The following is a 22620-nucleotide window of genomic DNA, read 5'->3' on the forward strand; positions in this document are numbered from 1 at the left end:
TGATTACTTATAGCCAAATAATATATATTACTCATAATTTTAATTTTCCTGATACAAATTCCTGTAATCAAAAATTCCAAGTTAAAAAGCAATTCCAAGTTATGAGACTATATAGCTCAGTATATTATGTGTCATAATGTTTGTTCCATGTGTAATTTTGTGTTTACTTATAGAATTGTAGCCCCAATAAATATTGGCATTAACAAACATATCTTTTTATCACTACACTTCACAAACGAATCTTCTATATTTCATTGAGGATGTGCTAGAAATGGCATGACATGCTGCATTATTTTCTGGGCATTGGGCTGTTAGATGAACTAGCCAATGATAGTCCTAATTTCTGATTTCTCTTTCTTCATTAGGAGTGGCTGCGATCGGTGGTGCATTCACAGAGCAGATTCTCAAAGATATGGCTGCCTTCAATGAGCGGCCCATTATTTTTGCTTTGAGTAATCCAACTAGCAAAGCAGAATGCTCTGCAGAGCAGTGCTATAAACTAACTCAGGTAAAGCAAAAGTTTAGCTGATATATCAATGGCAAAGTTTGTGTTCATTACAGGAAAGCCCTGTGTATCTAAGATACTTTCCACTTCTTGTAGATTCTGACTCATGTCAGCCCTAAGAGTCCTCCATCAAGTTTTCAAAGCTGTAACGTCTCAGAAGCAGTCACTAGGCCTGTCTTCCAAGACACCTCGAAGAGGGTTTAAACCTCTATCTTTCAGTTAGTTTATGAACCCTTGACAGTTTACCCTACCAGGGATCCCTATATACACCTTAACTGTTTGGGTTTTTTTTTTGGTGGGGTGGGGGAGGGAGCGAATATATATACACACAACCAAGTGTGAAAGGAAAGTGAACAGGTCAGAAGGAATAAGATCTGTTTACTTTTCATGAATATTTTTTGGTAAATTTTTTTCTGAGTTAAATAAACTGTTTTCTTGATAATATTTTTCAAGTGACTTTGAAGTATCTATGATTGAAATATTATAAAAGTTAAATAAAAAGGAAAGATACTGGTTTTAAATGCTTTATTAAAATAGGTTTTTAACTACCTATTCTAAAACACTGAATCATACAGTATAAAACCACAATTTTATTTTTGCTTTGCTAAATCTTGGGTTTGGATTTTTCATGCCTTGGTTGGAACTTTTGGGTGGCTACCTTGATATCCAGCCAGCCTTGGATAAAAGTTCTCAGTACATAGATTCAAAAAAGTAACTTATTATACCATTTTTGTATGAATATATATTTGACAGATATTTGGCAAATGTCTTCTTTTCTCTTCCAATACTTGAAAATGTCCTTGTAGAAAAATAACGGCTGAGTCATATGTACCTAACATTTTTATTTCAGAAATAAATCTATAGTGAACTAGAAAAGTTAAACATGCCCTCAAGTTATCTCACTCTACAAATCAGCACTGATGACTCAACTTCTTTAAATTATATCCTTAAATACTCATCATTGAACTTAATGTTGTCTTTCATAACATCAGTGTCCCCAATAATTAAAAATTATAACTATAGATTGGAGAATATGCCTCACATTCTTCAGTAATTTTTAAATCCTAAAAACAACACCCAAAGTCTCCCTGAGCAATAACAAGATGTTAGCATGATGCCATGCCCATAATAGTGAAAAATAAGTGTCTGATTAGTGGTTTTGTCTTGTATTGCTGCTGACCTCAAGGCTTCAGAGTTTCATTGTCCCTAAACATAAACTAAATTACATAATTTTATGTAGTTGGGCTTTTAAATTTGTGTGATATAAATGTATCTAAAATAACTAGTGTTCTTTCTTATAATCTTATGTGGTACTCTTGTTTGGTCATACATAGATTTTTAAATCATTTTACAGCCTGAAAATTTAATCTCCGGTTCAGCCAAAGGGTTACAAAACACAGGAAGGTCTGCTTTTTGGTCTGGACAGGGGTTTTAGCTCTGCAAGCACAGGTGAAAGAGTTACAAAAGAGATCATTGAACCTTGAAAATTATCACTTAAAAATGGTGTGGCTAGATTGCCTTCTCCAAAAGAACAGTATATATATAAATATATGTTTAACTATCATTTATTCCATTTCATTTTCTTTGAAATACGGTGATTCTAGAAAGACAGGCAAGAAGAATAGCAAGGAAAGGGGGGAGGGGTATATACCAGCTTATATAATGTTGCAGTCATTTTTCTTTTTTATTTTTTAAACAATTTATTAGGGCCTCATACAACTCTTATCACAGTCCATACATATACATACATCAGTTGTATAAAGCACATCTGTACATCCTTTGCCCTAATCATTTCCTTTTTTTCTCCTCTTTTTTTACATTTTATTAGTGGCTCATACAACTCTTATCACAATCCATACATATACATACATCAATTGTATAAAGCACATCCATACATTCCCTGCCCAATCATTTTCAAAGCATTTGCTCTCCACTTAAGCCCTTTGCATCAGGTCCTCTTTGTTTTTTCCCCCTCCCTCCCCGCTCCCCCTGCAGTCCTTTTTCTTTATTATGATTTTCAAATCTTTATATCAGAAAGTTACTTGCAATGAAATATTTATTAAATCTGCTAGATAGAAATAAAAGTTTCAGAACTATCTTAAAACAAAACCTGATTTTTCACAAGAAATCCATTGTTTTGTAGACACCTACAAGAGAATCTCTAGATATTTTCATTTTTGTATTCCAAAGAAGATTGAATCTTTATATTATATAACTTCAAAATGAGACAAAAGTCATAACATCTTTTAAAAAATGAATATTAAGCTGACACTAATGTCTACTGAGCTGCTCACCACAAAGTCACCTCTTTGAACCCACTAACCACTCTGTGGGAGGAAAGTGATGCTGTCGACTCCCATAAAGATGTAGTGTCCTGGAGACCGGAAGGGGCAGTTTGACCCTCACTTATAGAATCGCTGTGAGTCAAAATTGACTTGATGGCAGTGAGTTATCATCATTTAAGCTATGCTTTGGGAATCTGTTGCTTTAGATCTTATAGAATTTTAACCAATTATTATTATAATTGAGTTTTCTATTTATATTTTGGAAGCTAAAACTCAACTGTATCACAACTCTCACCCATTCAGATACAACATATGCCTTCCTTTTGATTAGCTCTTTGGCATGCTAATTAACATAGCAGACCTCAAGATAATGTCGTTTCAATGAATGTCCTCAAAAAATATGTATCAAGACTAAACACTAACAAAACATTCATTGTTGACAAATGTTAGTAACCTATTTCCCCCCTTGGTTGCTAATCACACTTATGATAATGGGTTCATTCCTTACAGTATTTTCCAAATTGCTCTTTATGATATAGAAATGGAATTTGTCCAAATGATTATTTTGGAAGTGTTTGGGTCACTAAACTCTAGTCTAAACTATCAGTATTTCCAATAGCTTACTATTGACCTGTCACTTTTTATTTTCAAAAGTCTAGAATTGGAATTCTATGTCATATAGTTGGTGGGCCTTCAGTGGGCCCCTGGAGATAACAGAGCAGTAGTCTTGGAGTATACAGTATTCTACAAACTTCTCTTGGGATCAGCAAACAGTAATAACAACCCACTCAGGAATGTATTATCCAACATCACAAACATTTGCTCAGATAATTAGGGAATTAATGAAACATTAGATTTCTTTAAAAATAGCTATATTTTGACAATGAGGCAGTCCTGTTTTTACATTTATGCATGTCTGCTTTTAACTGGTATAGTAATCCTCCTTTGGAAAATAAGTGGTTGTGTGCCTGTGTTGTAGGGGCGTGCAGTTTTTGCCAGTGGCAGTCCTTTTGATCCCGTCACTCTTCCAAACGGACGGACCTTGTATCCTGGCCAAGGCAACAATTCATACGTGTTCCCTGGAGTTGCTCTGGGTGTTGTCGCATGTGGATTGAGGAACATCACGGATAAGATCTTTCTCACAACTGCGGAGGTACTGAAAAATACTCTACATTTGTCAAGGCAGTGAAATACAATGAGCTTTAGGAATTGAGTAGTGCTATATCTGACCTCTGACCTCTTCCAACTACACAAGGGGAAGGAGAGTACAGCTTCATCTCTGCCCGAGGATAACTACGGTGAGGCAGATGTCAGACAAGCCTCCACCTGTCAACTTCCTTACCCTGCTCTAGTACCCGCAGCCCTCCTACAATACTTTCCCTCTCTGCTGGTTTGATAATCCATCTCAATAGTTACACAAACGTCACAGGTCATATCCACCATCATGGGGGAGGGGCTTACTAGCAGTCAGGACCTGAAAACATTAAGGAGACAGCCTTTGGGCAGTGTTTCTTTTCAGCCTGGAGCGGGCATGTCTCTCGGATCCTTGGCCTCTTAGCCGCAGGGTCATTCGGCCTGCTCCTGCACTTGTTACAAAGCTCCCTTAGTGCTGGCCAATGCCCACAGGCACCTCACTCTGAAAGCCAGCCTCCTGCCTGAGGCGCTCAGTCTGACATAGTCTGAGGGCTGGGAAGCCACTGCGGCTCTGCCTCGGCCTTGCTTCTCTGCTTTATGTCGTGGTCTCGGGGCTGCAACTTTGGTTCTCTCTGCCTCTGCAGGCAAGGGTTTCACACATGCTCTGCTGGCGACTCTTCATGGGATTCCTCTGTGCCTGCTTCCAAGATGGCTCTCTCTTTTTTGTTTTCAACTGATTGGGATTAATACACATATTAAATCATTCCCTAGTTCAATCACATCCGGCAGAGTTGTACATTTGTGACCCCAAACAGTCTTTTTCTATATGGTCATCACCGATTTACCACACCCCAACCCCTCTGTGTCCCTCTCCTTCCAAAACCCTTATTCCACTTGCTGACTCTATAGATTCATGCTTATACCCCGAGGAATGGCAAAATGACTAATATCTAAATCAGAGTTTTTCACACCTGATTTGTATGCTCCCACCCAGTCACTTAGTGGGACTTACAAAGACTTTGAATAGAAGAGCCATTCCAAGTGGTTTTACTTCGTTGGTGCTCCATGTAATTGTCTGATTCCCCCCACCCCCACCCCATAATCCTTGCTTATTCTCTAGAACATATAAAGCTTGAAGAAGAGAATATCTTTTCCAAAGAAGAGTTGAGGGTTCATAATGAATTTCTATTAAAAGATTGATTTTCTGTAGCCAGTAGAAAACTTGGTTGTATTTTCTTAAAAGGAACCCTCTTTCATCATCACACTTTCAAGAACTCTGTGATAGTATGGAGACAGTTAAAAAAATTTTATTTGTCAGTAACAATTAAGTGACAAATATTTCTTTATTGAGAACTTTCCCACAATAATGACATTTAGAAGACTTAAAATGACATTCTGGCATGATATAGCATGTTTATCAATCAGGGTTCAGTACAGAAAACAGAAACAACTCTTTTTAGCAGAAAGCAAATTTAAACAGGAAATTAGGCATTTCTAAAATACTTAAGAAGTACCTGGGTGGTGCGACTAATTAATGCTGTCAGATGCTAGCACAAAGGTTGGAAGTTCAAATCTACCTAGAGGTGCCTTGGAAGAAAGAACTGGCAACCTACTTTCAAATAATCAGCCTTTATAAACCTAGGGAACACAGTTCTACTTTGACACTTAGAGGGCATCGCGAATCAGACTCACTCCATGGCAACTAGACTGGACTTGAAATTATTACAAGAGTGAGAAGTGGGCTTTGGTGTGAGCCTTCAGGAAATGTTTGCTGTGAGTTGGCGTCAACTCAGTGGCTGTGAGTTTGAAGGTTTTTGTTTCCAGGAAAGATGCTAATAACATAAGAGAACCCATGTACTGAGGAAACTCATGCTGTCAAGAACTGTAAAAACTCTTGAGATTTCACCTCACATGCTTGCCTTCTAGTTGCACAGCTATGGGGAGAGAACTTGATGCTTTCAGGTCAGAGACAAAGGCCTTTCTTACTCACAGGATAACAGGTATCATGACTGCATCGTTTCCCTTTGCCCTCCGACTCCCATGGAGACAATGCGGTGTTGGACGTAGGTGTTTGGCATATAGTTGTAAAATCTAAAATCCTGCATTTGGGTTTTTAATTATTTATTTTATCTGGTGGTGGTGGTGGTAACACTGCGCGCAGCAGAACATCCCAATTACACAATCTCTACAGTTGTATTTAAGTGCTATTGATTGCATGCTTCAAGTTCTCAGAATGTTCATCAGATTTGTGATATTTTCTAACTTAAACACGATACTGTTCATACAAAAACAAGCTAATTTCGTCACTTAAAATTAAACTACGACACTATGACTAAACTTAACAAAAACATTAATGGCTATGATGCTATTTTTTTACCATCTTTACTATCTTTCCATTCTGACGATGACACTCCAGGATGCTGATAGATGCTTTGTTACTGATCTAACCCGAAATTTTAGCATTGGGCATTCTTTTAGAGAAACATTTCATTTCTAACCTTTTTCATTTCTGTAGTAGAAAAAATGACAGCTCATCTTTCAGACTTTAACTAAAGAAATAAGCATCAAACATAAGTAGGTTCCTAATTCCTAAGCAAGTTTTTATGTTTGTAAACTGAGGATATTGTACTCCTTGTCATTGTAAGTTACATCAGAAAAGGGGCAGGAAAAAACGTGCATCTTACAATAGCCAGTGATTTTTCTTAAATGACTCTAGCACCCTCTAGTGACAAATTTTTTAACAGTCGTTCGCCCCCCTATCCCCAATTCTAAACAGGAAAAGTAATGATCAGTACTAAAAAAAAAAAAACTAAAGAAAAATAATAAAATGTGGTGCTACCAGCAATGTCATTGTCATCATACCCAGCGATCTCTCTGACTTCATCTTTGGTTTGGCATTTTCAAAGATTTCCTCTTAGGTTTCCATGCAACACTCCTATTTTTCATACAAAGTCTATTTTGGCTCTTTTGTGGTTTTCTTTGTTTCTTTTTCATATCCATTTCACTAAGGATTTTTTTCTTTTAACATTCATTTTTGCTTCTACATTTTTTTTGAGACAGTGAGTGAGTGAGTGAGTAGAGAGTGAGTGAGTGAGTAGAGAGTGAGTTAGTGAGTAGAGAGTGAGTAGAGATTGAGTGAGTGAGTGAGGAGAGAGTATGAGTGAGTGAGGAGAGAGTGAGTGAGTGAGTTAGTGAGGAGAGAGTGAGTGAGTTGGTGAGTAGAGAGTGAGTGAGTTAGTGAGTAGAGAGTGAGTGAGTTAGTGAGTAGAGAGTGAGTGAGTTAGTGAGTAGAGAGTGAGTGAGTTAGTGAGTAGAGAGTCTCTTCTACATTTTTATAAATTTCAGAGATCTTATATATTCAATAATTCATTTTCATAATGTTTTCATTAACTTCATTCTAATGTCCCCATTCCCATCTCTTTCCCTAGCTCCCATCTCTGCTGTATTTCACTCCCGTTAAGTCACTTCTGACTCACAGGGATCCTGTGGGGTAGGGGAGAACTGCTCTTGTGGCTTCCAAGATTCTAACTCTTTATAGAAGTAAGAAGCCTCTGTTTCTCCCACAGAGCAATGGGTGGTTTCAAACTGCCAAGCCTGTCAACATACCTTGCTGTGCTTTCAGATGCACACAGTTAAACTGTGCTCACTCCAGCCCTCACCTTCCAGACTCACAGCCCCATTAGCAGTCAGCCCCCTTAGAGGCAGACACCACAGCCGAGAGCTTGATGGTTTTTCACCTTTACCTCACAGTCTTCAACAAACCATGTATTGTACGTACCTGTCTGGAAAGCCCCTATCTAAACCCTGATGGTGTAGTGGTTCTGTGTTGGGCTGCTAACCTCAGGGTCAGCAGTTCAGAACCACCAACTCCTTCTTGGGAGAAAGACCACACTCTTTTATTCCACTAAGGAATTAAACTCTTAGAAACTCTTCAACTCTTACTGAATTCCCTGCCCGAATCAACTTGATGGCAGGGAATTTGGTGTCGTTTCTGGTATCTAAGCTCTATTTTTCAGGGCACTGTTTTAAGTGCAGCCTCATCCTTGAATCTTTAGATGACTATTCTGGCTCATCATTTTTCTTCATTTCAGCTGTCTTTATTGAATATTTTGACATTTAATTTTAGTCACTTTTAGTGTGCTCTTGAGAACTTCAAGTTTTAAAAACTTGAGTTAGCTCTACAATTAAATTTAAAATTACTTTATTAGAATTATATGTGTATGTATTTTATATTTCTTTGGGGCTCCACTTGCATATAACACAGTGCTAAGCACATGTGGGTGCGATAGAGTTAGTTCCGACTCCTAGCGGCCCTATCTACAACCGATCAAAGCACTGCCTGATGTGGCCTCGCCCAGTTGTTGTGCTTGAACCCGTTGTTGCAGCCACTGTGTCAGTCCATCTCTTGAGGATCTTCCTCTTTTTAGCTGAACCTTTCATTTACCAAGCACATAGCCGAAAGTAAATAGGAGGACCAATAAAAGGTATTACTACAAAATCATAGAAATCTTTTAAAAATCATTTTATTAGGGGCTCATACAACTCTTATTGCAATCCATGCATACATCAATTATGTAGAACACATTTGTACATTCATTGCCCTCATTATTCTCAAAACATTTGCTCTCTCCCCTTAAGCCCCTGATAGAAATCTTTACTAAACAAAAAAATATCTCAAAATATAAGACTGTTGTGTTTTGATGTACTCCCCTTCTATGTCCACACACTTCTGAAGGTGAAGTTTCCATCTCTCTCATCCTCCCCTGAAGAATTCTGTGCATTTCAAGTTATCCTGTTTCAAAACAGCATTTTTAGCATCCTCTAAAGCAGCAGTTCTCAACCTGTGCGTCACAACCCCTTTGGGGGGTCAAACGACCTTTTCACAGTGGTCACCCGATTCATCACAGTAGCAAAATGACAGTGATGAAGTAGCAACGAAAATACCTTTATGGTTGGGGGTCACCACCACATGAGGAGCTGTATTAAAGGGTCACGGCATGAGGAAGGCTGAGAACCACTGCTCTGCTCTAAAGTACTCCTTTTAGAGATTTTTTTCCCTGTCACAACAATGCACCTGCTCCTTCTTCAACGATTGCAAGGGCATCCTACTAGAATGTCATTGAAACCCTTTCTGTGGAAGAAAACAGTTGACGCTGGGTGTCTGACTGTCCCCAGCTGTACAAGGGGCAAAGAAGAGCAAGCCCCTACAGCAGCATCTCCCTAGGCCGATTTCTCTGTGTATGTATGGATAGAGGCGCCCCGATGGTGTAGTGTTATGTGTTGGGCTGTTAACTGCAAGGTGCAGTTCTACACCACCAACCTCTGCAGGGGGAAGACAGGACTTGCAGCTCCTATAACTGCAAGGTGCAGTTCTACACCACCAACCTCTGCAGGGGGAAGACAGGACTTGCAGCTCCTATAAGAAACACACAGGGCCAGTTCCACCCTGCTCTGGTGGGTTGCTATGAGTTGACATCGGCTTGAGGGCAGCGAATTTAGTTGGTTGGTTGGTTTTTGATGTACCAATTGGAAACCTAGTAGCAATGCTTTTTGACTTAGCCTCATACTTGGGTTGAATCAAATAGAACTTACCTTTGTATGAATGCTCTTTTGTAGTTAACCAGCTTGATCAAGGGCAATGTAACCGAGAGGAATTACTATGGGACAAGAGGAAAGTAAAAGGAAATATAGAGAAGAACTAGGAGGTAAAGGACATTTTTAGAGGTCTACATGCAGGCATGTACATATGTAAATATAATAATATATATAACGATAGGGAAATAGACCAATGTACATATATTTATATGTTAAATATTAAGGTAACAGACGGACATTGAACTTCTACTTAAGTACTCCCTCAATGCCAAGAACACTTTTTTCTAGTAACCTCGCATTCCGTGATGCTCAGCTTCTGGATATTATCACTGAAGACAAAATGGATGCTGTCTGGCTATCAAAAGATATAGTATCTTGAGTCTTGGAGACTTGAAGATAAACAAGTGGCTATCTAACTGAGATGCAACCAAGTCCACATGAAAGAAGCACAGCAGCCTGTGTGATCATGAGGTGTTGATGGGACTAGGTATCAGGCATCAAAGACCCAGAACAAAAAAAATCATATCAATGTGAATGAGGGGGTTTGCAGAGTGGAGACCTAAAGCCCTTCTATAGACAATTGGACAGCCCCTTGTAGAAGGGTCACAAGGAAGAGACAAGCCAGTCAGAGTGCAGTATAGCACTGATGAAACAGACAACTTTCCTCTAGTTCTTTAATGCTCCCCCCCCCCCCAACTATCATAACCCAATTCTACCTTACAAATCCAGCAAGACCAGGGCATGGCTTGTTCTCTTTTACTAAGTTAAAACAACAACAACAACCTCACTGCCATTCTGCAAATTCTGACTTGGAGCAACCCTGTAAGACAGATTAGTGTGGCCCTGTAGGTTGCTAAGACAAACTCTGTAAGGGAACAGAAAGCCTCATCTTTCCCCTTTGGAGTAGCAGGTGGTTTCTAACTGCTGGCCTTTTGGTTATCAGGCCAAGTACACCACCAAGGTTCACAAGACCAAGCTCGATTCCAACTCATCGAACACATACATTGTCAGACATTGTAGTAAGTTATTTGGTAGCATTAGTTCATTAAATTCTGAATCAAAAAGTATTGCCAGTGACAAAAGTGATGCTTAGAAAAGGTTAAGTAACTTGTCCAAACATTTTATTTTTTATGTATTTTTTATCAAATAGCAGTTATACTATTAATTTATTTCCCCTCTTCCTTTCAACCTTTAAGTAAATATCTTTAATGACAAATCAATAATCCATGTGATTTAAACCAAACTTCTTTATTTATCACTGGCGTTGTACCTATTCTGATCATTTCATTCATCTCCCCCAAATTACCACACTCTAGCCTGCTAGCCTCTAATCTTTGCCTGTGGTCTCACCCTGTCTTCTGCCTTGAATGCTCACCCTCCTGGTTGTCGACGCCTTGGCCTTCCTACAATTCCAGACATAAACCTCCCTATGAAACCTCTGGATTTCTTAATAGTCACATTTATTTCACCTTTAACCTGGACTGTCTTCTCTTTTATTTTTAAATTTTTCTGTTACCTTCCTGAATTATAATCTCTCAAGAAAGGAACAGCTTTTTAATCTCTCTGTAGTGTTATACCTGTTGAGTGTCCTATATTTAACTCGAAGAGACATATTAAATAATTCACATTGCATAAGAGAACTTCAAGGGGGCGAGCTGGGAGAGTGGAGGGTGAGTGGGTTGGAAAGGGGGAACTGATTACAAGGATCCACATGTGACCTCCTCCCTGGGAGATGGACGGCAGAGAAGGCGGGGAGGGAGACTCCGGATAGGACACGATATGACAAAATAACAATCTGTGGATTATCAAGGGCTCATGAGGGAGGGGGGAGCGGGGAGGAAGGGGGAAAAAAAGAGGACCTGATACAGAGGGCTTAAGTGGAGAGCAAATGCTTTGAGAGTGATTAGGGCAAAGAATGTATGGATGTGCTTTATACAATTGATGTATGTTTATGTGTGGATTGTGATAAGAGTTGTATGAGCCCCTAATAAAATGTTTAAAAAAAAGAATTTACAACTCTAAAACTTAAACAGTTAAAAAAAAGAGAGAGAACTTCAAAGAACCTGCTTACACCTTTCTATCCCAGTAAACAAACAACATCCAAAACCTGTCATCGGGTCCAATGCAATGCATAGTAACCCTAGGGTTTCTGAGATTAAGTCTTTATGGAACTGACAGTCTGATTTTTCTTGAGTGGCTGGTGGGTTTGAACCACCGACCTTGCAGGTTAGCAGCCCAATGCTTATCCCTCCTTGCTATGCCTGGATGCCAGTTGTTGGGTGCCATTGAGATGGTTCTTACTCACAGTGACCCTGTGTACAACAGAAGGAGACACTACTTAGGCCTGCACCATCCTCACAATGGTTCTTAATTTTAAGCCCATTGTGTCAATGCATCTTGTCAAGAATCTTCCTCGTTTTTTGCTGCCCCTCTACTTTACCAAGCACGGTATCTTTGTCTGGGCACTGGTCTCTCCTGAAAGAATGTCCAAAGTACATGTAAGATGAAGTCTTACCATCCTTTCTTCTAAGGAACATTCTTCCAAGATAGGTTTGTTCTTTTGGCAATTCAGTATTCTTTGTCAGCACCATAATTCAAAGGCATTAAGTCTTCTTTGGTTTTCCTTACTCCGTGTCCAACCCATGCCTTAAGAGGGCTCAAGAAGGGCGCATAAGAAAATGTGGCCGAGAAAGCTGATGGTGCCCGGCTATCAAAAGATATAGTGTCTGCGGCCATCTAGCTCAGAAGCAACAAAGTCCACATGGAAGAAGCACACCAGCCTGTGCAATCACAAGGTGTCAAGGGATCAGTTATCAAGCATCATCAAAACAAAAAATCTTACCATAGTGAATGAGGGGAGGAGTGTGGAGTGGAGACCCGAAGCCCATTTGTAGGCCACTGGACATCCCCTTGCAAAAGGTTCTCGGGGAGGAGACGAACCAGTCAGGGTGCAATGTAGCAACGATGAAATATACAACTTTCTGCTAGTTCCTAAATGCTTTTCCTCCCCTCACCCCCCCCCCCCCCAACTATCATGATCCCAGTTCTACCTTGCAAGTCTGGCAAGACCAGAGGATAGGAACTGGAACTGGTTCAGATAGTAACTGGAAACACAGGGAATTCAGGGCGGATGATCCCTTCAGGACCAGTGGTGAGTGGCGATACTGGGAGGGTAGAGGGAGGGTGGGTTTGAAAGGGGGAACCGATTACAAGGATCTACATGTGACCTCCTCCCTGGGGACGGACAACAGAAAAGTGGGTGAAGGGAGACATCGAACAGGACAAGATATGACAAAATAAAAATTTATAAATTATCAAGGGTTCATGATGGAGGGGGGAGCAGGGAGGGAGGGCAAAAAATGAGGAGCTGATGCCAGGGGCTTAAGTGGAGAGCAAATGTTTTGAGAATGATGAGGGCAATGAATGTACAGATGTGCTTTACACAATTGATGTATGTATGGATTGTGATAAGAGTTGTATGCACCCCTAATAAAGCGATTAAAAAACAAACAAAAAAGAGGGCTCAAGAAATAATTTAATCTTGTTTGACTTAGAAATAAACTCTGAAATTACTCTATTTCTTGTGCCTGAAGGCACTGAGGTTTCATAGTAGAATTTTCACTTCTATATAGGAGACCTGGGTTCAGTTCTTCACTACTGGCCCTCATGCACATCCAATTCCAGTCTTTTAGTGGGAACTTGTGGGTTACTTTGATGTTGAACAGGAAAACCAGTATTGCTATGATTAAAGCACTTGGCCAATAACCAAAAGGCCAGCAATTCAAGCTTACCAGCTTCTTTGTGGAAGAAAGGTGCTTCTGTAAATATCACAGACTTAGAACTTACATGGAGCAATTTTACTCTGTCCTCTAAGGTTGAATTTGGGGTTCTGTTGCTATTTTGTTGGTGAACTTCAGACTAAGCTAGACTACAAAAACAGGGCTAGTGATCTCCTTCCAAAAATCAACCAATGAAAGCCTTACGGTTCCCAGTAGTCCAATGTGCAGCCACTTGTGGTATATTGCAGAACTGGACAGCATCTTGTTCACTTGTGAATGTGGTAACCAAGGTATGGGGCTGACTCAAAGGCACAACTTCCTGTACAAGACCTCGTGAGCTAGCACAATGGCAGGATCACCCTCGACCCCTTCTCCCCTCTCCTCTCACGGACCTTTTCTATCTTCCTGCTTTCATCCTTCCTGCCACCCCCCCCCCTTCATTTGTCAAAATGGAAATCAATTTCCAAGTCTCTCTTGGCTTTTTCTACAATAAATAATATGAGGAGACAAAATTAGATGCATGAAAGCAATTTGAGTTTATATATTATATATAACCATTTCTTGTAATAGACTCTTCATTCCTCCTTAATACCACGTTATATTATTTGCAATGTAAAGGCTTGTTTCTCTCCCTCCCTCTCAAGGTTATAGCTCAGCAAGTGTCAGATAAGCACTTGGAAGAGGGCCGGCTTTATCCTCCTTTGAGCAGCATTAGGGAGGTTTCTCTGAAAATTGCAGAAAAGGTAAGACCATTATTTTTGTTTCCTTATCTATTTTTTTAAGTACCCCAAATCATTGTCTTTGAAAAGTACACCTAGAAGATCAATGGACTGCATGAGAAGTCAGAGAAATGAGGCATGGTGCCGCAGTAGAGCCGAAGAACCAGGCTGGACTATTAGGGAAGATTGGAAAAATTGGACTGAATTATTTCTTTCCCTTTTCCTTCCACAATTACAGAATAATTCACCGGGGATTCTTTTCCATAAGGTTTCCCATTTCAACTATTTTAGTTATGCTTTTCCATATCACTCTTGTAGTTTTCCCCAAAGTGCTTGCAGATGTGGTACATTGATATTTAGGCTTTCAACCACCACCTTATTATCTTTTTTCCATTGTCTCCATGTATAGCTCCTGATAGTCTTTTACATGACTTAAGTCATGGTGGATAATCCTGGGAAGTAGAATAATGAATGGCATTGCCAAATATCTGTCCCCTGGGCTGCAAAATCATTCCCAGTTAAAAATTGATGTTTCAAACTATTAGCAAGTTTATTTAAACATCATTTTGAATTCAGTCTTATTGATTGGAATTTAGATGTTTCAATATACAAATATTCCTTCTAAAAAGGTTAGATAATTTGCTTGCTAATTATGTATTATGTGCCAATGCCAAACTCTGAGTGGCTTATATTTTCTTGCTTCCCCAACTCCCCTCTGACTTCTTGCACTACTAAAATTGGTCTTGTGACCATCTCTGATAGCACAAGTACTATCATCTTTTTGATATCTATGCTTCCAATCTCTTTTCATAAGCCTACTTGCTTTTATAACATCATTAAAATCATGATATACTCATACTTTTGTTTCCTGATCTTTCAAAAACATTTAATCATGAAACTGTATAGTCTTTATGATTTTTCATAAATGCATAATCTTACATTGAGAAAAGAGATACTTAATCATTCTGAGATTTTTCTAAATTAAATATATTTAGGTAAGTCTATCATGCAACTGTCTCCTCAGTTATTTTTCTAGCACATATGGAATGATTAATTTTGACTAGGTGGAAAATCTATTTGTTTGAGAAAGTAGGGAAAAGAGCATGCTTGACGACGTAGAAGAGACAGTTTGAATGGGGGCATTTAGATGGTTCCTTCCTAGTTAGAATATTCTCAGTAGGGTAGCATCAAATTGAGAGTTAAAAACAGGAGAACGTTTGGAGTTGCCTTTTGGGAATGATGAGAAGAAGTCTGAAAGAAAAACGAGTAATTATGACATTCTTTAGTGGCACCAAATCAGGTTAGGAAAAGTATGATATTACAGTAAACCCAGAGGTTGGCTCTGTGGTGGGTAGCCAGGAAAGGAGGAGGCCAGCATTGACAGGTCCCTGGATTGGGGACCAGAGCTGTGAATATAACTCAAAGATATGGAGACGAGAGTCAACGATGTTGGCTAGGCAAGGACCAGTACACCTTGACCATGGTGTCCACGTAAATTAGGTGGACAGGATTAAAAGGTCCTGCCATAAATAGAGAGGTTTTGTGCTATCAGACAAAGAAAGGACTCTTGAAAATTCGTGAGTATCAAGTTTGATAGAATTTTCAGGTCTTTAGTTCTAGTTAATTATTCCATTTCCAAAATTGATTATCTGAGGATACCTGCTGTGATCACACTTGAATTTATCTAAATTGTTCACACCTCACTTAGTTGCCAATAACCTCTTGCTCAGTGATTTATGATTGCATTTTTATTTTATATCCCCCTATATAGGTGTACTTTTATTATAACATAATTTTTGTAAACCAGTAAGTTATGAACAACAGAGTATTTGTTAAATAAATGACAAAAGTGTTCCTCCCCGTTCTCATCACCACCTATATTTAGTAGTAAAATAATTCATTCTATTTTCTTATTTTTAGATTGTGAAAGATGCATACCAGGAAAAGACAGCCACAGTTTATCCTGAACCCCCCAACAAGAAAGCATTTGTCTGCTCCCAAATGTACAATGCTGATTATGACCAGATTCTACCTGATTGCTATTCCTGGCCTAAAGAGGCTCAGAAAATACAGACCAAAGTTGACCAGTAATCACTGACATTTCTAACTCCATAACTGAGATCTTGAAATCTTTAATAATTTTCAAAAATTAGATTCTTTTATAATGATTCATAAAATGCTTTAATTAAGGGAACTACCTAAACAATTTAATAATTTATAGATGAATATGAATGTAAATTAGAATAAACATTACACAACACAATTTGGTTTCATTTGTGTTTTACTTGTGGTGTTTATCTTAATTTTTCTCAAAATTTCTTAAAAAGCTATTGTGCCTACTCCTGTGAATCTCACCATTTTTACAGAGAGAACTGATGGGAAGGAGGCCTGGTGGCAAGTGGTCAGGAAGGCTGCTAACTGAAGGCTCAACCCCACCAGCTGTAGCAGTCTGCTACCACAGAGACTGACAGCCTGGGAGACGTGCGGGGTGTTTCCCCTCTGTCCTGTCCTTTTAGGTTTTATGATTCAGAATGAATTCAAGGTCAACAGGGTTTTTCCCTTTTGTTTTTTTAACTAATGGAAAAAACAATTATAAATGAATTTGATCAGCCTTAAAACCCACAGTTCTTTTGTTGACCCTTGTATTAAAAATCTACTTCGTAAATCAAAACAAAAAATTAATTTAAGGATTGATTATATCTTGCTAAAACAAAAATTACAGTTATTTTGCTGCCTAGAGAAAAATCACTCTCAGGTATCTTTATCCCAGTCCTAGATGCTGTTGGCTCATTTTGTGCAATTGAATTTTTAAATTTCTAAATAAGATCATGTATTATGCAACTTTAGATTTAGATATTTTTTGGCAATTATTATTCATCTTATGAATAGTCCTCAGTCAAAAATTTCTTCTAAAGGTAACTTTACTTCCCCTGACCAAATGCCCTATCTCTCAGCGATCACACCTTTGCGACAGGGCCTTTTAAGACAGTGGCCTCTACCAGAGGTTGGTACTTGCAGTTTTGTACAGCCTACGCAGTGAGCAGGCTGGGATGGACAGTGCATCAGCTGTTTGGGAAAGGGCTGCCTGAAGAGCTTACCTCATAGCACAAGGATCCTAGGAGTCAAGAATGAGACCAGGCTTTCATGAGAAGCTCGGTTCCACTTTGAGTGAACTGTCCGAATATACGCTGGATTCGTTCAGGAAATTGAGAGCTCACTGTATCACAATAAACTCACTTTCCTCAATGTGGAGAAAATAATTTTGTAACCACCTTTCAATATCAGAAATTATCTTTGCATCAGATATTAAAATACTTTTATGATTATTTAGGGGTAGCAGTAGTTACAGCCTCAGAAATTAACATTATCTTTACGTTTTACTTTAGAAATTGATCATTGTACAAAAGAAAATTTTTAATTCGTAATCTCAGGTGAAAAAATATTTGCTATTCATTTGGAGAGTTTTCTGATTTTGAAGTAATGCTTTAAAATGTAAGATATCCTATGAGATAAACTATATTATAAAGTGGTTTTATGAAGGTTACACAAATGGTTTTAGGTTTGAGTAGAATGGGTGTGAGTTATTTCTAAAGGGAACATTTAGTAAAGGTTTTCTTCAATAGAATTATTTTGAAAAGACCTAGAATGCCTGTCTTTTTCTCATGTTTCTATGTTGCCTTGTATCTCTAACTAAATGTACTTACCTATGCAAAAAGATTGATTAAAGCATAAATATATAAATAAGATGATGAAATGTCTTTTCTTAAAATATTGTTACATGGTACTTCTTGATATGACAGGTTCTCTGACTAGATTGTTAAAGTTTTCTAGTAATTGCTTATTTCAGCATGATTTTATTCATTTAATGTATAAGTAACCATACAGATAGGTAGCTACCATTATATCTGCATCCATAACCAAAGCCAAATCCAGAGCAGGCCATCCTTAAAGGCAGCACGAAGTGTGTATTATCTCACAGGGGCAAACACCTTTCTCTTCATCAGGTTGAGTTATGGTCAGCTCAGCCCTAGTCATCCTAAGATAGGTCAGTGGTTGCCATAGAGATAGGTCAGTGGTTGTCACAGCAAACATGGAGATTTCACTTATGTCTCACACTGTTTCACCTCACTGGCCTCTTTCCATATTCTCGTCAATCCTAGCCCACTTGGGCTGGGTCCTGCCATAGGCTCTGGTTCCGCACAACTCTTTCAACTTCAGCTCAACCAGCCCATTCTCATCTCTCCTAGGCCCTGTGGACCAAGTCCACAGGTATCATGGCCAGGCTCAACCTGTCTCCATTGCTGCATTTCCCCAATTCCACTCAACAAGTGAATCCAAGTGGTCACCCAGCAAGCATCCCAGGCTCCATTTAACTTTCAGTCCTAGAGGGAGGAATTCTTTGTTGGGTGTGAACTTTGCCAGCTTAGGTGCATCCACAGGTAAACTACTTGCTCAAAATTTAAAAAGCCAAAGTCATTTTCTCCCCTGCCGTCCTATAGCAGTTCTAGTAGTACATCTTTTCAAATACAAATATCCTGATATTTTAGATACTGGGTGGGACTCAACTTTTTATTTTTAGCGAAAAAATTCTATTTATTTTATTTAATATACTTTTTATCATTTTATTGGGAGCTCTTATAGATACCATAACATTCCTAGTTCAATCACATCAAGCAGTATTGTACAGTATTGCTACCACTGTTTTAAAACATTTTATTTCTTCTTGAACTCGATATCAGCTCTGCTTTATGCCCTCCCTTCCCCACCAAAGCCCCCTTTTCCCCAACCTCCCCCCTACTCCAAGAACCTTATTTTTATTTAAAAAAATTTTTTGCTACATCTTACATCATCCAGTGTAACCATATATGTACAATTCTGTTGTTAGCTCCCCTCAAGTGGGGTTATAGTGTCATCAGTGGTATCAGCTGCTCACCCCCCCCCCAAACCCCCTTGCTTCCCATCCCCTCCGGGAATCAGTACTCATGTTACTGTTTCTCAAGGGTTGTCGATCTTGACTTTCATGTATTGAATGATCTTAATTATACAAATGAAGACATGCAAGTCTAACATGATTAATGAGGTAAAACAAATTAGAACCATAATAGTAAGGGGAAGAAATATTAAAGAACGAAAGGACAGTTATGTGTTCATCAGGGCTATGCTGCACCCTGGATTTATCATCCCCTCCATGTGGCCCTTCTGAGAGGGACTGTCCAGTTATCTTACAGGTGGGTTTGGGGTCTCCACATCAATGTGGTTGCTTAATTTTGAGCTTCTGATACCTTTTTCTGTCGATACCTCATGATCACACACTGGTGCTTCTTCTATGTGGGCTTTGTTGCTTCCCTGTTAAGATGGCCACTTGTTTGACTAAAAATCATGAAGACCCCAGACACTATCTCTTTTAATAGGAAACCCTGTTTCTTCACCACATTTGGTTATGTCTTACTTGCATTTTGTCTTCAGCGTTCGTGTCAGGCAGGTGATTGTCATGCAATGCCACTTTATTGGAACAAACCGTTCTTGTACTGAGGTAAGGTTCAAGTAGAGGCCAAAGTCCGTCTTCTTCCTGGTTGTATTTATAGACAAATGTGGGGCTACCACAAAAAGAACAGAACTTTTTCCAAAGCTTTGTAATAATATTTTTCTTTTTACAAAACAGCCTTATCACCTTCAAAGTACTCTCCATCACACTTAACACATTTGTCACATCTGTAATTCCATTCTGGGAAACATTTTTTAGGCTCTATTTCAATGCCTGACTGCACTCCCTCATTCTTCTTCACTTATGTCCTCAATCACTGTCCTTTCACGCCCCTCTTCATTTGAGGAAACAAAAAGAAGTCACACAGTTGTGAGGTTGGGTGAATAAGTTGTGTGGGGCAAGAGAAGCATGCTGGGTTTTTTGCCAAAAACTGGCCAAAAGTCCCAAAAGGGTTTTTTACCAAAAATCTGGCTGCGTGAGCAGGTGCATTGTCATAGTGGCAAAACCAGTCCTCCATCTGCCACAAATCAGGTATTTTTGTCGCACATTTACGCAGTCTTTTCAGAACCTCTAAATAGCTTGATTAATAAATAGTCTGACCTGGTAGAACAAACTCCAAATGCACTAAAAGTGGACATTTTCATCATTCAGGAAGTTGAAATCCAGGATGAGGTTTGTCATCAATCGGCATTTTACCTTTTTTGAAATGAGAAAAACACTTGTACACTTGAGTTTTTCCATAGCACTGTCCTTGTCAGCTGTGTTCAACATGTTTCTGCGGCATTTTTTTCTGAGCAGGAAACAAAATTTCCTAGCCACGCGCTGGTCTCTTAAATCAGCTATCACAAAAAACGAGGTCTGAGCGAAACTGCTTTCAAGAAAAAAATCACAGTGACTGTGTGTGTGTGTGTGTGTGTGTGTGTGTGTGTGTGTGTGTGTGTGTGTGTGTGTGTAGAGAAAGAGGTATATCAAGAAATGGCTTACACAGTTGTAGTAGGTAAGTCCAGTCTGGTTCCAATCCACAGGTCAGATAAAAGCTAGAGGTTTCTCCTAATGCATGCACCTGCAAGAGCTGGTGAACAGGAAGCAGGAAGACAAAGCAGGAAGGTCACAGTCTGGTGGATGCAGGGCTGAATGTATTCGAGGACAGTAGCCTGATGATAGCTTCTGGGATCGGCAGAGAAGACAAAAGGAGACCTAAGAACCAGGGAGGATCCAGATCCAGGAGAAGCTAAAAAGAGCAAGAGAGAACTCTGTTCTGCTCAGGGTCTCTCCTAGACAAAAGACCAGACCCCTAAGGAGGTGTCATCAGGCTGTGACCTGATTAATAGGTTGGATTTCACCCCTACAATTTCACACAAGTACCATCAAGTTGACAAAAAAATCTAGCAACCACAATGTTCCACATACATGATCTTATTTGATTTAATCCCCATAGTTAATGCATGAAGTAGATATCTGAAGTAACACTCCAAGTCCAGAGAACTAATAAATGAAGGAGGTAGGCTTTAAATAAAGGGTTATCTTCATAATTCTATTTTATTTCACTATGCTACTCAGCAGTGTGCTATTCAATAGGGAAAAAAGGAAATCCATGTTTAATATTTTATAGTCGCTATGTTAAAAAGAACAAATCCACTGCTATAGAGTTGATTCCAACACAAGTGAGTCCGTTAGTGGTGGCACGGAGCTGGGGAGGGCCCTGAGTTCCTGCTTGAAATGGTGTAAAGCCTTTGAAAACAGATAGTGACAGGGATAACACAGTCTGGTGAATGTAATTATAATGTCACTGATTCTACACTTTTAAGAACGGTTAAAAGAGCATTTAAAAGTTGTAATATAAAAAACATAAAACAAAATTGTAATGTGTCTAACAGTTATGCTTTTACCCCAAATTTTAAAACATTAAATGAAAGTCACTATATCATCTTAATATGTAAGCAATGTCAAAATTACTACTAATTTTTTAGCTTCTTTTGTTAGTATTCAAAATCCAGGGCATATTTTACAGGTTGTCTCATTGTGAATTCTGTGCTTATTGAGTCTTGGAGAAGTGATATGGAATGACTCCTATAGTATGTTGTTTTTAGTTATGGTAAAAACAGAAAACATCTTTAGAAAGGATAGTATTCTGTCTCTAGGGGTGGCACCTCAGGTTTAAATCTTTGCCCTACTCCAGACTAGGGTTAACACACGGGCTCACAGTGGAAGATCCCACTGGGTGGGTCTAAGGAGAGCTTGGTTTGAAAGTGTCCTGAAAGGACACATTGTGTCAAGAAGGCAGACAGGAAAAGGTAGACCCAGTTCTAAAGCCCTGTGGTCAGAGAAGGGGCTGCGAGTCTGATGAACACAGTGACTGTGTGTTCTGGCTTACTCTAGGACGCATATCTGTAATCTAGAAATAAAATGCACTCTTTCATTGATTCGGAGAACTCATGCACATACGTAGCATCCTGCTAACAGATGATGGTCTAAAATGAGAGGAATTCTTGTTACTGAATCCCACCCAGCATTTAGCTTTGGCAGGAGAATGGAATGCTCCCTGGGAAAGGGCAGCCATCGTGAGAGGCCATGGAAACCAGAGAAAGCTGTGGAAATGCTGCCAGAAATTCTTGGCAATGAATTCTTGGTCGTGAAAAAGCTTAACGAGGGTGTTTTTTAATCATTAAAATAACATTTGAATTCTCTCCTTTGAAAAGACCTGGAAAAACTTGTGGAGCTTAGACTTTTCAGAAGCGAAGGCTGTGACTTATCACACACACAAAGGGTTGGTGGTGCAGGCATGCTTGCGGGCCCCACCCTCCCCCCACCTTTCTTGCCCTGGACAACACACAGTGAGCCAACGTGGGGTAAAGGCAGAGGGGCACTTTGGATAGAGGAAGCGATTTTTTTTATGAGCATTGAATAAGAATACTGATATAATCTTTAGTATCATTTACCGAATGACATAACATGGAGAAAGCATGGCACTGTTTCAAGATGAAATGTCCCATGTCACTAGAAAGTGAAAATCCTGGGGTTTCTCTCAGAGATGTTAAATTACCTTTTATCCAGGTTTAACAGAAACACTGGCTTGGTGAAATTACAGGTCTAGATAGGCAGGCTTCTTAGTAGCCTT

The 22620-nt window shown here is 39.2% G+C and overlaps 1 protein-coding gene across 2 annotated transcripts in view; it reads left to right on the plus strand.

Annotated features, from left to right (window-relative positions):
• ME1 (malic enzyme 1) overlaps positions 1-16280 on the plus strand; it is a 178169-nt gene extending 161889 nt beyond the window's left edge. For both annotated transcript variants that reach the window (XM_075554825.1, XM_075554826.1), the window contains exons 11-14: positions 366-508; positions 3770-3943; positions 13943-14041; positions 15938-16280. In XM_075554825.1, coding sequence (XP_075410940.1) covers positions 366-508; positions 3770-3943; positions 13943-14041; positions 15938-16108 — 587 coding nt within the window. In that variant the 3' untranslated portion in view covers positions 16109-16280. The remainder of the gene's footprint in view (positions 1-365; positions 509-3769; positions 3944-13942; positions 14042-15937) is intronic.
• Positions 16281-22620: the final 6340 nt, after the last annotated feature.

The sequence above is a fragment of the Tenrec ecaudatus genome, chromosome 7 (genome assembly GCF_050624435.1).
Source record: "Tenrec ecaudatus isolate mTenEca1 chromosome 7, mTenEca1.hap1, whole genome shotgun sequence".
Lineage (NCBI taxonomy): Eukaryota > Metazoa > Chordata > Mammalia > Afrosoricida > Tenrecidae > Tenrec > Tenrec ecaudatus.